We start from the raw sequence: 12656 nt of genomic DNA, 5'->3' as shown, positions 1-12656 counted from the left end.
CATTTGTAACTACAATTTCTCACAGTTGTTGCCGGTGTTGTGATAAATATTGATCCTAAGTGGAATTGTTTATCCTTTTTGAGACTGTGGAGTCTAAAAGATCTGACAATGTTATTTTTCTTTCTATAGAGGTAATGATGAAAAACTAGTATTATTTAACAGTGTTTCAAGGGAGGACCAAGGTAGAGTTTGTCGCCGTGTGTGTGTGTGTGTGTGGGTATGGGTATGACAGAGAAAGAATGCATGTGTGCTAATAATGTCTGATGTTTATGTTGTGCTGTCTATCTCCGGCAAGCTTTTAGATGTATTTATAACTACCAGTTAACACCCAGCTGTCTGAATACACACATGGTCTGTTGTTATCTGTCATTTATGAATACAGTATTGATGTTTTACAGTTTATTGTATAGATTTTTGTAACATTGCTTGTAAGATGAATTTGGGTATAAGTATAAAATGACTATTTATCAGAAAAATATATAGATTATGCATGTATGCGTGGTTAACAAAATAAAAGAAATACATTGTCATTAATGAGAGCCTTGTGTTTGTGGTGTTTCTTCTGCTATTTCTATAGCATGGGTTTACTTAATTATTTAGGATAATAAGGGAGGGCTGATTAAAAAATCATTAATTAATGCATTTTATAAATACTCTCAGATTTGCCCGAAATTATTATTATTATTATTATTTTTTATGCATTTTCTCCTCATTTTCCTCCCGATTTAGTGCAGTCAATTTGTCTTCCGCTGCTGAAGGATACCAGATTGCATCCAAGGAGAGCACGTCGCTGTACACGCCTCCTCCGACAAGCCCTCTTCTCGTCCATGCATTCTGCACAGGCGTCTCTTCCGCCAGTCAGGGTCCCTACACAGCGAATGAAGACCCACCCACCCATACATAGTCCAGCCCCCACCCTGCAGATACGGTGGCCAATTAGTATCTGCTGCAGGCACTGCCAATTATGCCCGCTAGATGGCACCCAGCCGACCGGAGGCAACACCGAGTTTCGAACCGAGGAGTTCAGAATCTCGGCGTTGGTGTGCTAGCGGAATGTCCCGCTGCACCACCTGGGCGACGCCCCAAATTATTTTAACCAAACACTGAATGTCATTAGTCAACAGTTAACCGTTAACAACAAGAGGCTCTTATTTGAAAACACATAACAAAGATTTATATTAACAAGTATTCCTGCTTTATCATAAACAGTAACAATGCAGTCGGTATATTAAAGCGCTTCCAGGCAGCAGTAGTGTAGTTATTATAAGATGATAATCATGTTAGCTTTAAAGTGGGATGTGATGCAAAATATCCACATTTTGGTATAAAAATGCAGTCGGTTTCCAGCTTGATCAATCATAAGCACTAACAAGAAACAAGGAGGCCAAGCCACAAACTTAAATGACATGCAGGATATGCACTACCACATTAATAATTTAAGATGCATTACGTATATTTAAAACTCAGCATACATTAATTCTATTTATACATTTTTTCCTTATTTCCCATATTGATTGTATCTAATTACCCAGTTGTATATGCTCTACTGCAGACTCCTACTCTGACCGAGGAGGGACGTTCCTAATACAAGCTCTCTCTGAGAGAGCTCCGCTTTTTTCATTTGCAAGAGGCAAGTTCACACAGGGATCAGTATCATGTACGATAGTCCACAGAGTCAAGCAATAATCCTAATTACTGTATCTCCTGTGTCTGTGCAGGTGCCATTAAGCAGCCAGCATTTAGGAATCCCTTCAGCCCTCCCACCCTCAGACGTAGCCTATCAGCTGGCTGATAGCAGAGCTGAGATTCAAATTCAAGAGCTTGAGATCTCAGCAGTGATAGACTAGCATGTTTTACCACTGTGCCACCTGTTGGCTGTTATCATTCACTAAGCAAACCTGCTGTTGAGATCCAGAAAGACATGCTGGTATTTTCTAAAATGCATATTAATGAACAGCCATAAATCTTGGTCATTTGTATACAAATGAAGCTATAGATTAGCAGCATAGTGGAGCAGCAAGAAGTGTGAGTGCCACACAGCCCCAGGGTCCAGGGTGCAGAAGGTAGACTGACTACTCTAGATCTAGCATGTTAATGGGTGAGTGTGTGATGCCCTGTGATGGATTCTTCCTTCCTTTTGCCCAGTGTTTCTGGATAGGCACAGGACCCACTAGACTTCATATTGAGATTGACATGGACAATATTTGCATCTCCAATTCACCTCACTTGCATGTCTTTGGACTGTGGGAGGAAACCGGAGCACCCGGAGGAAACCCATGCAGACATGGGGAGAACATGCAAACTCCACACAGAAAAGACCCAGACCACCCCACCTGGGGATCGAACCCAGGACCTTTCTGCTGTGAGGCGACAGTGCTACCCACTTAGCCACCGTGCCGCCCGATGTTACACTGATCACGTGCTTTATCGTATGCATGCATACAATCTGATGGTTCTTTTATAGATCTGGAATGTACTGTAGAAGCCAAGTAAAACTGACCCTAGTTAAAGTTATTATTTCTTTAATAAAATCCTAAATAAAAGGACATAAGGGAAAGAGAAAGAGTCAGAATGAGCGAGAACTATCTATAATATCTGTTATGTATTTACAGATTTCCACTGTGGTTGTGACGTAATATTCGACCTCCACCTGAGAGGCTCCATCTGGCCGTTGCCGCCATGGCCAGCTCCCTACAGAGTCCCTCAGGATCACTGGATGCTCAGCTGACAAACAGCAGAATGGACACAACCTGTTTACGTGGGTCCTCAAGAGACCGTAAAGCCATTAATGGATGAATTGACTTTGCGCCTGTCACAGCTTATAGACTTCCTGACATACAGGTATATGTGCACAATTAAAATTAACAAGTGCTGACTGTCAACACAAAATCTGATCAGTTACGCCAATACTGAGAAGCAAGAATTGTCCAGGCTTTAAGATTAGACTTGATTAATGAAGAGGACTTGATTAATCGTTTGACCATACTTTGATTTACATTTTTACTGGGTTAAAATCACACCATCAGCAACAAAACGTTTGTATTATTCATTAGAAAAGCAAGAAAGGATCAAGGGTCAAGAAGGTAAGGATCAATTTGACATTTATAGAAACAATCAGCAAGGACATTTTACATCTAAAAAAGCATTTCGTTATTGCAGGTGACTGAAACACGGATGACAAAACATTGGAAAAACATCCAGGAAGCTGCATAAAGCATTTCACAGTACAAAAATAGTTCTATTGCTGATCACACCTTTAACGTGACCTTATATGAACCAAAATTCTAGTTTTCTTACAAAACGAATCAAGGCAGAAACCATCACAGTCACGCAACGAAAAATTATTGGCACCATACATTCAAAAATGCTGACATCTTTATTTAAAGTGATTTCTACAATTCACTTCCAACAAAGGACCATTTTAAATGAGCTCTTTGGCTGATCTACAAACAACAGAGTGAGTAAATGACTACGTACAAGGTTTTTATACAAACTATACCACAATAGAACATTTATAGGGCACAGTATTATTACACAAGAATAGGGTCATATCCAGATTTAGCAACTTGTAAAAGTACTTATATCCAGACTTGTGACATGGCTGCGCAAGTCATGCCAGATCTTTGAGATGGCACGTTCTTTTTCTTGTAATTTCATTTTCATTAACTGACTTATCCTGGTCAAGGTCACCTTGGGCGCAAGGCAGGGACACCCTGTACAGGGTGCCAATCCATTGCAGGTCTTTGTCCAACCCCCTCAGACACATCAAATCATGTCTGTGTATATATCTGTGCCTGCATAGTCGATAGCACCACTGAGATTCTAAACTGTATCTCAGCAGTGATGGGCTAGTGTAACAGACCACTAGGCCAAACTGCGGCAAGTTCAGATACCTGTGCAATATTCACCTATAAGGTTGCCATGTTTTTGTTGTGTGGAGATGTCAGGGCGTAAACTACTTTCAATAACGTAGCATATCGCATTTTGTAAGAAACATGCGTAATGTTTGGAAGAACACAACAATAGTGCACTTTATTATTTATTTATAATCATTTCAAGATGCCATATTTTTATGATTTGTTTTTTAAACCCAAATTCCAAAAAACACTAATGGTTTCCTATGTAGTCCAGTAATGTCTAATCATATTTCAAGCACACATGTTTGTCAAAGTATGTACAGTGATAGCTTAGTGGATACAGCTTTGGGCTATCAATCGAAAGGTTGAGAGTTCGAATCCCGGCTCTGCCATGCTGCCACTGTTGGGCCCTTGAGCAAGGCCCTTAATCTTGTCTGCTCCAGAGGCACAGTACAATGTCTGACCCTGTTCTCTGACCCCAGCTTCCACACAAGCTGGGATATAGAAAGAATTTCATTGTACTGTACACATGGATATGTATATATGACAGATAAAGGTATTCTATTCTAAAATCAATAATGCCGTATGCAAGATTTAACATCTGTATTTAAAATGGGATGTAACTTAACAGTGTTGTGTGTATACAGTATATTACACAGTAAAATATCGTGCATTCCACATTGTGAATTCAACAGTGAATTGCAAATAAGTCACACTGCTATTGTGTTCAATCCGAGCATAACTGGCCTCTTAGTGCTGAAGTCCAAACAAACATCTCTGCTTTGCATACTGATTCCAAATACTGAGGAAGATTCTGGTATTAGCTCTTTCCGATGTAACTGCACTCTGGATATGGCCCATAGTCTTCAGACACAGACCCTGTATGATAGCAGGCTACTTATTAAATATGTGATGACAAGCATAGTTTTATTACAAAAGAATATTACTTCATGTATTTTGTTTGTTATAGACACGGTACAGTACATTATTGCCACTGAGAACATAAGGCAAATTAATCAGACATTTGCACTTTTCTTTAAGCTCACATCACATTTCTTTAGCTGATTTTGGCAGAAAGTATTATTGTTGTCATAGGCACACACGCACACACAGACTTTTTAAAATTCTATTGCTGTTCCCCCATCTACTTTCAAACTTGGGTAATGAGGGTGCACTAAAAATGCTTATGATGTAAGTGATAACAGAAAATAAAAGTTATGCTAGGTTGAGATTTAACACTAATAATGACATCTAGGGTAATGCTGATCCACCATCCCTGCCCTGTTCATGCAAAGCCCCATTGACACATGCCACCAACCGCTTCTAGAAGTCTCACAGAGAGCCATATTGTGTATTTATGCTCTTCCGTGAATCATCCATGACCAGCCAGGAGAGGTCGTATTTGCGGTAGCAATGAGGAACCCCTCGACCTCCCTCCTTTAGGCACAGCCAATTGTGCCTGTTAGATGGCTGGAGATCTCAAAAGGTCAAATTCTCAGTGGTGGGCACATTGCACCACTGTGTCACCCAATACATGATGAATCACAGTTCATTTCAAATGCGCTATACAATAATTAGAGTCCCAATCAGCAACTGGGGGTAGTTAATCTGCTTATACTAGACTATCATTTAGTATGGATATGCAACAAGTTTGGTTCTCGCACACCTCCCCAAAATGAGTACGGAAAAAAATCAGGCTTAAATCTCATTACATTTGCTTACAATAGCTGGCGATAACATTACTGTTACCATTTATCATATGTGCGTGTGTATATGTGGGACTGAACAGGGTAGACCCCAATCTAAAAAATGCACCCCACTTCTGAAACCACACCCTTTTCGTTTTTGGTCAGCTACCAGCATAATTGCTTAAAAAGACAGCGTTTAAAGATACAGGCAGAAGATAGCTAGTCTAACAGGTAGACAAGATGCACCTTATATGTGTTCGACTAAACAGTTTTGTACAACCTAGTGAACACCACAATACCTGAAATATTATGCAATATTGTTATAATACTGGAAGTCAAGAATGTGTATCATACACCACAAAATACAGCCAGTGTTAATCGTACACAGACAGCACTGAATAAAAGTGCCTGCTTTTAGTGTCCTCTGAAAATGCACAGCAGAGAAAATGCATCAGTTCTATCTGGGTATGCTAGAAGGCTAGTTCAAGGCTAGTTCAAGACAACTGACAGGCAAGCAGTATGCATGCTCGTCAACATCTACGTAATATATAAAATGTGTGTGAATGTCGTGTGTGTTGGAATAACTTGTGTTATATCAGATGTGGTTTTCTATGTTAGTGCTAGAGTTTCCCAGTCTGCAACCCCTTCCACTGTATCATTTTGGAATCCTTGGTAAAAATGCTATATGCTATTGGCTAATTAAGTTGCACTTATAATGGCAGTTCTGGTGCTTGGTCATTTTATAAACTGCACATTAAAGCAAATTGAAGACGTTGCCTTAATGCAGTTGGTCCCTGCTTTGTTTCTCCAAATGGCAGTGATTATACAGCGATATCATCACATGAGATGAGAGGATTTATCTCTGTGGTGATGGGCTATGTATGAATTACAGAAAGTGTTTTTAATATGTACTCACTATGGATAATACACTACCAGAGGGATACTGCTAAAAACTTGAGACGAATTATTTTTACCCATCGTACTACACTAATATTTATCAACCATAATGACTGAATGCAATCATGTTTTTAAAAAACAATATTATTTACAAAAGTATTCAGACCCCTTGATATGGAACTTGTGTTTGCTTCAGTTTTGCTTGAGATGTGTCTGGCACTCAGCTGGAGTTAACCTATTGCAATTTGAATTATTTACACACAGTTAAGGTACACACATCTATATGTGCCCACAATTTACACTGCCGTGTCAGAACAAGAACAAGCCATTAGGTCCAGGCAAGAGACTGGGAATTTTTCCGATTAAATAGTTTCAAGGCACAAATCAGGGCAAGCGTATAAGGCTATGAATGATTCCTGGACCTCAGTGACATCAATAATCAATAATTCTGAAACAGAAGAAGATTGACACAACCTTTCACTTCATTATTTTGGGGTATTAGGTGTAGATTATGTTGGTAAAAGATGGCAATTATAAACATTTAAAAATCAAATCCACAACACAATAAAATGGGCAAATTCTAGTCAACTGGTCTGAATACTTTCTGAATCCACTGTGGCATTTGATTGATAAATAGTGCTTTATTGTCTATGCTTCTAGTTTAAAGCCTAACAACCTTTTCCCACACATAAAACAATGCAACAAAGGTAAAGATGTAGCAGGGAGCTGTGATGTGACAAGCCAACCTGTGTTGAAGCTGAACAATATGTCAACTGTAGTTTCAAAAGTTTGTAAGGCTAGCAAAAATGCATCTGCAATGTGCTGTACTACTGTGAAGGACATATAATTATGCAAAGGAAAAACAACTCTGTTGTACTGAAATACTTTTGCTTTTTAAGGCTTATTGTTTTAAGGCATGAACAAGACAGATGGTAAAATTTTGTCCAAAAATGCTCCTATTTCTAATTAGGGCCATGGAGCTAAATTTAGGAGATCCGACAAGAATGCAGGATCACAATTAACCTTTCAATCAGAATACATTTTTAGTTTAAAAAGAAGCTTAAGAACTACACATGCCCTAGTACAAAGATGTCCGGTGCAACTAAATGAGCTGCAAGCCTTGTTGCAAGCCTTATGCTGCTAAAGCATCTCTATTCTACATGTGTGGTATTAAAAAATAAACATTCTCCTTACTGGCATAAGTATATGTTTAGGGGCATATGTTATAAATATGACAAAGCAGACATGCCCTAATTTGTTATGAGAAAAAAAAAATGCTAAAGGAAGAATGGTAAACTTGCAGAGAGAATAATTTAATTTCTTTTGTATTGTAATCAAATAATTTGGGCTATCAAGTGCTTTAAGGATCAATCTAGTCTCTAAACTATACACATTTCAAAATACTGGTATCAGTACTGACTTGAATGAATAATATTGCATTTTAAAATATCCCGTTGACCCAAATCAGTGCATCTCTACAAAACACAGTAATACTGTGTGCATATAAAATGAGCTGGCTTATGATAATCATTCCTATATAGTGACTCAGGAATTTCAAAACCTAAGTGCTTCACACCTGTAATTCAGAAAGCAGTTATCAGACCTTTAATCTGGTTTAAGGCCAGTCTTAACTTCTTATTGACTCAGGTTACAACTAAGCACTCAAAACTGCGAGAATCTCAGAAGACCCAGTCGACTTACATAAGCATTAAAACATGAGATATTTATGTAACTTGCATTGTTCTGATAGAAATACATTTTTGTGAGACATTTCTATAATTAATAATTGGTTTTTAAACTGCGCACCTGCATTTCTGTCTGTGCAGTGCACCTCAGTTTATTTCCCTGATTCCATTTGTTTGAAAATCAGCACATTTTTGAACCATCAAAGCTGTTAGTCAAGCACTATAAGCATATCATTAAGAGTGCTAAATTTAGCCAAAACACACATTTTCAGAGAGAAATTGGCTCACACACTGGAATTTTACAAAACAACTGAGGGTAGTTCACAGCGTGATTTTGGAATCATTGCTTGTACTTGTGGCATGTGTGGAAAAGGTGTAAGGCTGAACTGTCCAAAAACCATCCTGGGAGACCAGGGCCCAGTTTAATGATTTTACTGCATTAACACACCTTTTTAACTCAGCATTCAAGTTTAGGAGGTTTGTAGGAGTAAATAACTGGGTCCTATGTGTGTAGTTAGGCACCCCTAGCCTAAAGCTTGGTGCTGGCAGCATTTCACGCTCATGTGCGTGCTTCTCAACCTGAGTTACAAGTTGTTAATATGTCAGTTTATAAATATATTGCCAGCAATGTAGTTAACACTAATTAGCTCTTTTGTTTATTAGTTCTTGGAAGTCTGTAGGCATCTCACAGTGCTTAAAAGCAACAAAAAAAGAATTACCGCTACATTTGTGTTTTGTGCCTGTGTAATTATACAAGTGCTATTTACATAGGTGACAGCACAGCTTCTTAATATTAACCCGAAGCAGTTAAAAGGCTTTAAAAAAAGACATTAAACACTTATGTGTACCAACTTACAGTTACATAATTAAAAATACACCCAGATAACACAGACAACTCACAACTTCCACACTTGTGTAGCTTACAGTAAAGAAATTTTGAAGTTACATCCTTAGCTTTAGCATTTAAAGGCTTGTTACACATCACTTGGTATCCTTGGTCGCAGTGTAACACCGTAGGGCAAACATTCGCAACAAACGACCCTCAGTGACCTCTGAATGTCAGGGTTTCTAAAGGCATATATGATGGGGTTTATCATGGAGCTGCAGATGGCTGGAAGCGCGGTAACGTAGGTGTAAATTGCTGGGTAATATGTATCTGCCACCAGTGAGTACATGGCTAGTGGCACCCAGCAAAGCGCAAATGTTCCCAATATGGCTGACAAAGTAGAAACACCTTTGGCAGCAGAGGAGGCATGCGAGGCAGCTTTAAAGTGACGTTGCACAGCGATCTGCTGCGCGTGTCGCACGGCAATCTTGCAGATCTGGAGGTACAGCTGTAAGATGAGCCCAAAGACAAGAAGGAAGGTGATGGCAAGCGCAGCTGCATTGCTTTTGTGCACTGGTCGGCAGATGCTGCACTCCGCCTCGTCACGCAAACAGTTCCAGCCGAGCACAGGAAGAACGCCGAGTATTGCACTTGTGGACCAGACAAGCAGCAGCACCACATAAGTGAATGTAACGGCACGCTCCGTATGATATGTGAGGGCGCTGTAGAGTGAAAGGTAACGGTCGACTGTGATTGCTAGCACATTGAGCACAGAGGCTGAGAAGGCAGTGATAAGCAGACCGGCTGACAGCAACATCACCAAGTCCGTTTTGATCATGTATGTGATGATGAAGTTGAGAATCAGGCCCAGGCCGGCCAGCAGATCTGCAGACGCCAGGCTAGCCACTAGTGCAAACGTAGGTGCCCGTAATGAAGGAGTGTGAACAATCAGAGCGAGTACCAGTGCATTCTCACAGCACACTAGTGTGCCGGTGATGCATAGTACCACATCCCATGGGTTAAGGGGCAGAAGCTGCAACACTGAGGTCGTGTTTCTGATCTCCTGCGCATCTGGGATTAAGGAGGAGGCGTTGAGGAGAGAGTTACTCATTGCTGCGGCATGAGGATGAATCACTGACAGGAGAGAGAGGAAGAGAAAAGAAAAGAGTGCAGGATAGCAGTCATAAAAGAGAAGAATGAGATACAGACAATCACACAGTACACATTCTTAACTTTTGTTAATATAGAATAGATCTTTACAGTGTTCATTAGGCACCCTCAGCATCGCAGTTAACACTGTGATACTTACACTGATCTGTGCATCAAAGTGCTCACAATTCAACTAATTCATCTTATTGTACATTCCAGGTCCAGGTAGATAAAATTGATAAATGATTAGGGAGGTTTGGAAAGCCATTTGCACAAAATGCTTAACATATAATGGTAACAAGCCGTAAAACAATTATAAGTCTGTGTTTGTGTCATGCCAGACATCTCATATGTAAACAACATAAAATGTGTTAGTGGATTGGCTCTAAAAATGTCAAATACTCCGGTCATATACTGTCAGGTTGAAACATTCCTAGTAATTATCTTTAATTATTAAAATATAACAGCATGGGCTGTTTAAGCTGTCATAGTAATAATGTAGGTGACAAGATTTATAAATGAGACCAATGTATTAGTAGGCCTAATTAGGATCTTGTTACGAGCCCACCTGCCATGGTGATCAGTGGCATGGCTCAGTTCTGGAATCATGTCCTTCTGCCTTACTAAATATGGCAGGCATAGGGGGCATGAAGGCATAGGTGATCGGGGTGTCGGGTCCTTTGTTGGAAAACCTGTTTTTGTCTTGAAAATGTGATGCCAGGCTTGGACCAGTCTTCTTTTAGTGAGAACTGTGTTCTCGCAGGTAGTCTAACCCTAACCCTATGCTGTGACAACCACTTTTCATAAGTTTTCACCAGTTTTATGCGCTTTTCTATCCCGTCTCTGTTGCATTGTATTACTGTTTCCATTATTCTAGCCACCATTTTTATTTTCCTATTATTCTTTGTTTGTGTTTTAGCCATAGTATTGCTTTACAGCAAATAGTGTTCATTTACAATTCTTGCAGGTCCAGAGCTACACCTGGCACCGCAGTAGCAAGGCGATATCCACCAATTACAGATGTAAAGAATACCTTGACTGCTTTCAATGCTGCTATATGTAACCGTTTTCCATACAGCAGTCAGTCAGCGGATACTGACCTTCATACTGAATTTGACTTGTCAAAATGTAACCAGTGTGTCAGATATCTCATCCAGCTTCTGTGTTGTCCCACTGACACATATTTTAGTAAATTAATGACATAAATATATATAACACTACGACCTTGCTTTAAGCAGTCCTAAATCAGAACATGTTCACTTCAAAGGAACATCAGCCCTGTTTAGACAAGCTGATCTAACTTAAGCGCCTCGTTTAAAAAACCAAAAACCAGTCAAATCTGTACCCTCTCTTCTGTGTTCCCATTAAAGCCACACCCCAGACCCACATGAATGCATGCATGGTTGACAGCAAGTAAAATACCTCCTTGTGCTGATTGGATTAATAATGCAGGTCATCTCCTTTTGTCGGGTACAAAGACTGAACAAATATTTCATTAGCAGCTTGCAGAATGTGAGAATGAGATTTTTCCTGAATGAATGATCATTACCTTCTTTTGAAAGCCCACCTTGAACATTAAATTGTGCATATAATTTTATCAATTTTACTGTTTGGTCTTGAATGATTTAAAGCACTAATAAAAAGCACACATTTGCTAATGAAATTCTAAAGGGCCCCACTATATACAAAAAGGAGGACAAAAGGAGGATTTAAGTGAGGTGAAATTAATGCATTATTGAGAATGTAGAGGGAAGACATACTGGTCCCGCCTAAACGTGTAAACATGCTATTTATAGAAACCTAGCAGTTTCGTTCATAAAAAAATAAGAGCTACTTAGCCTGACAGAAACCAAACTCCTCATTTACACGTCAGCAAAGAAAACATTAATAATAATAATAATTATATTATTATTTTAATTATTATATACTTAATAAAACACGGTTTTTTTAGTTTACCTTACATTAGCTACTGAGCTAAATAACTGAGACAAATATAAGCACTAACCAGATATTGCGCTCGAGCCTCCATCTCTTCTCCCTCAGGTGAAGAAGGGAAGATGGTCGCGCGCTGGAGGACGTCGCGCATCTCGTGCTGATATTTAATACAGAGATTAAATATAAAAAGGACGTGATGTTTTAGACATACAGTTTAGAACTCATTCTTTTACTCCGTGTCTTTGTTTTCACTGTGTGTTTGCTCGGTGAGTGTAGCCGGGTCGCTCGCTCGGTCGGTCGGTGAGCTGAGAAGGTTGGCGGTTCGTGGACAGCGGCGTCCAGCTGCTCGTACGCGATTGGTCAGTCAGGACTCGCGCAGCCGTGACGTCACGAGCGCGCTCCATTCTGTTCTTGAGAACTGAGAGAGAGCGAGAGAGTGAGAAAGAGAGAGAGAGAGAGATGAACTGTCGTCATGGTTACAGAGCTAAGGTGTGAGAGATGGCCGAAAAGAGTAGGATGTAGAACTAACACTTACACTTATTTAGCCCACTGGTTAAGGATTTAACACACCTAAATCAACACCTACCGGTCTGGATGCTGGTTACATCTAACTGGCAGT

General features: G+C 39.7%; 1 protein-coding gene across 1 annotated transcript; it reads right to left on the bottom strand.

Annotated features, from left to right (window-relative positions):
- Positions 1-8827: 8827 nt before the first annotated feature.
- gpr185a (G protein-coupled receptor 185 a) lies at positions 8828-12331 on the bottom strand. The gene is made up of 2 exons (XM_063011400.1): positions 12108-12331; positions 8828-10087 (listed from the first exon to the last, which is right to left on the bottom strand). The coding sequence occupies exon 2, from the start codon at positions 10062-10064 to the stop codon at positions 9102-9104; it is 963 nt and encodes a 320-aa protein (XP_062867470.1). The 5' UTR covers positions 10065-10087; positions 12108-12331; the 3' UTR covers positions 8828-9101.
- Between the last annotated feature and the right edge of the window lie 325 nt (positions 12332-12656).

This window comes from Trichomycterus rosablanca, chromosome 16 (assembly GCF_030014385.1).
Source record: "Trichomycterus rosablanca isolate fTriRos1 chromosome 16, fTriRos1.hap1, whole genome shotgun sequence".
Classification (NCBI taxonomy): domain Eukaryota; kingdom Metazoa; phylum Chordata; class Actinopteri; order Siluriformes; family Trichomycteridae; genus Trichomycterus; species Trichomycterus rosablanca.
Note: the sequence above shows the minus strand (reverse complement) of the source record. Positions and strands in the feature narration are given on the sequence as shown.

Coding starts and splice junctions, on each gene's coding strand:
- gpr185a (XM_063011400.1), bottom strand. CDS start 10,064: ATGAGTAACTCTCTCCTCAACGCCTCCTCCTTAATCCCAGATGCGCAG.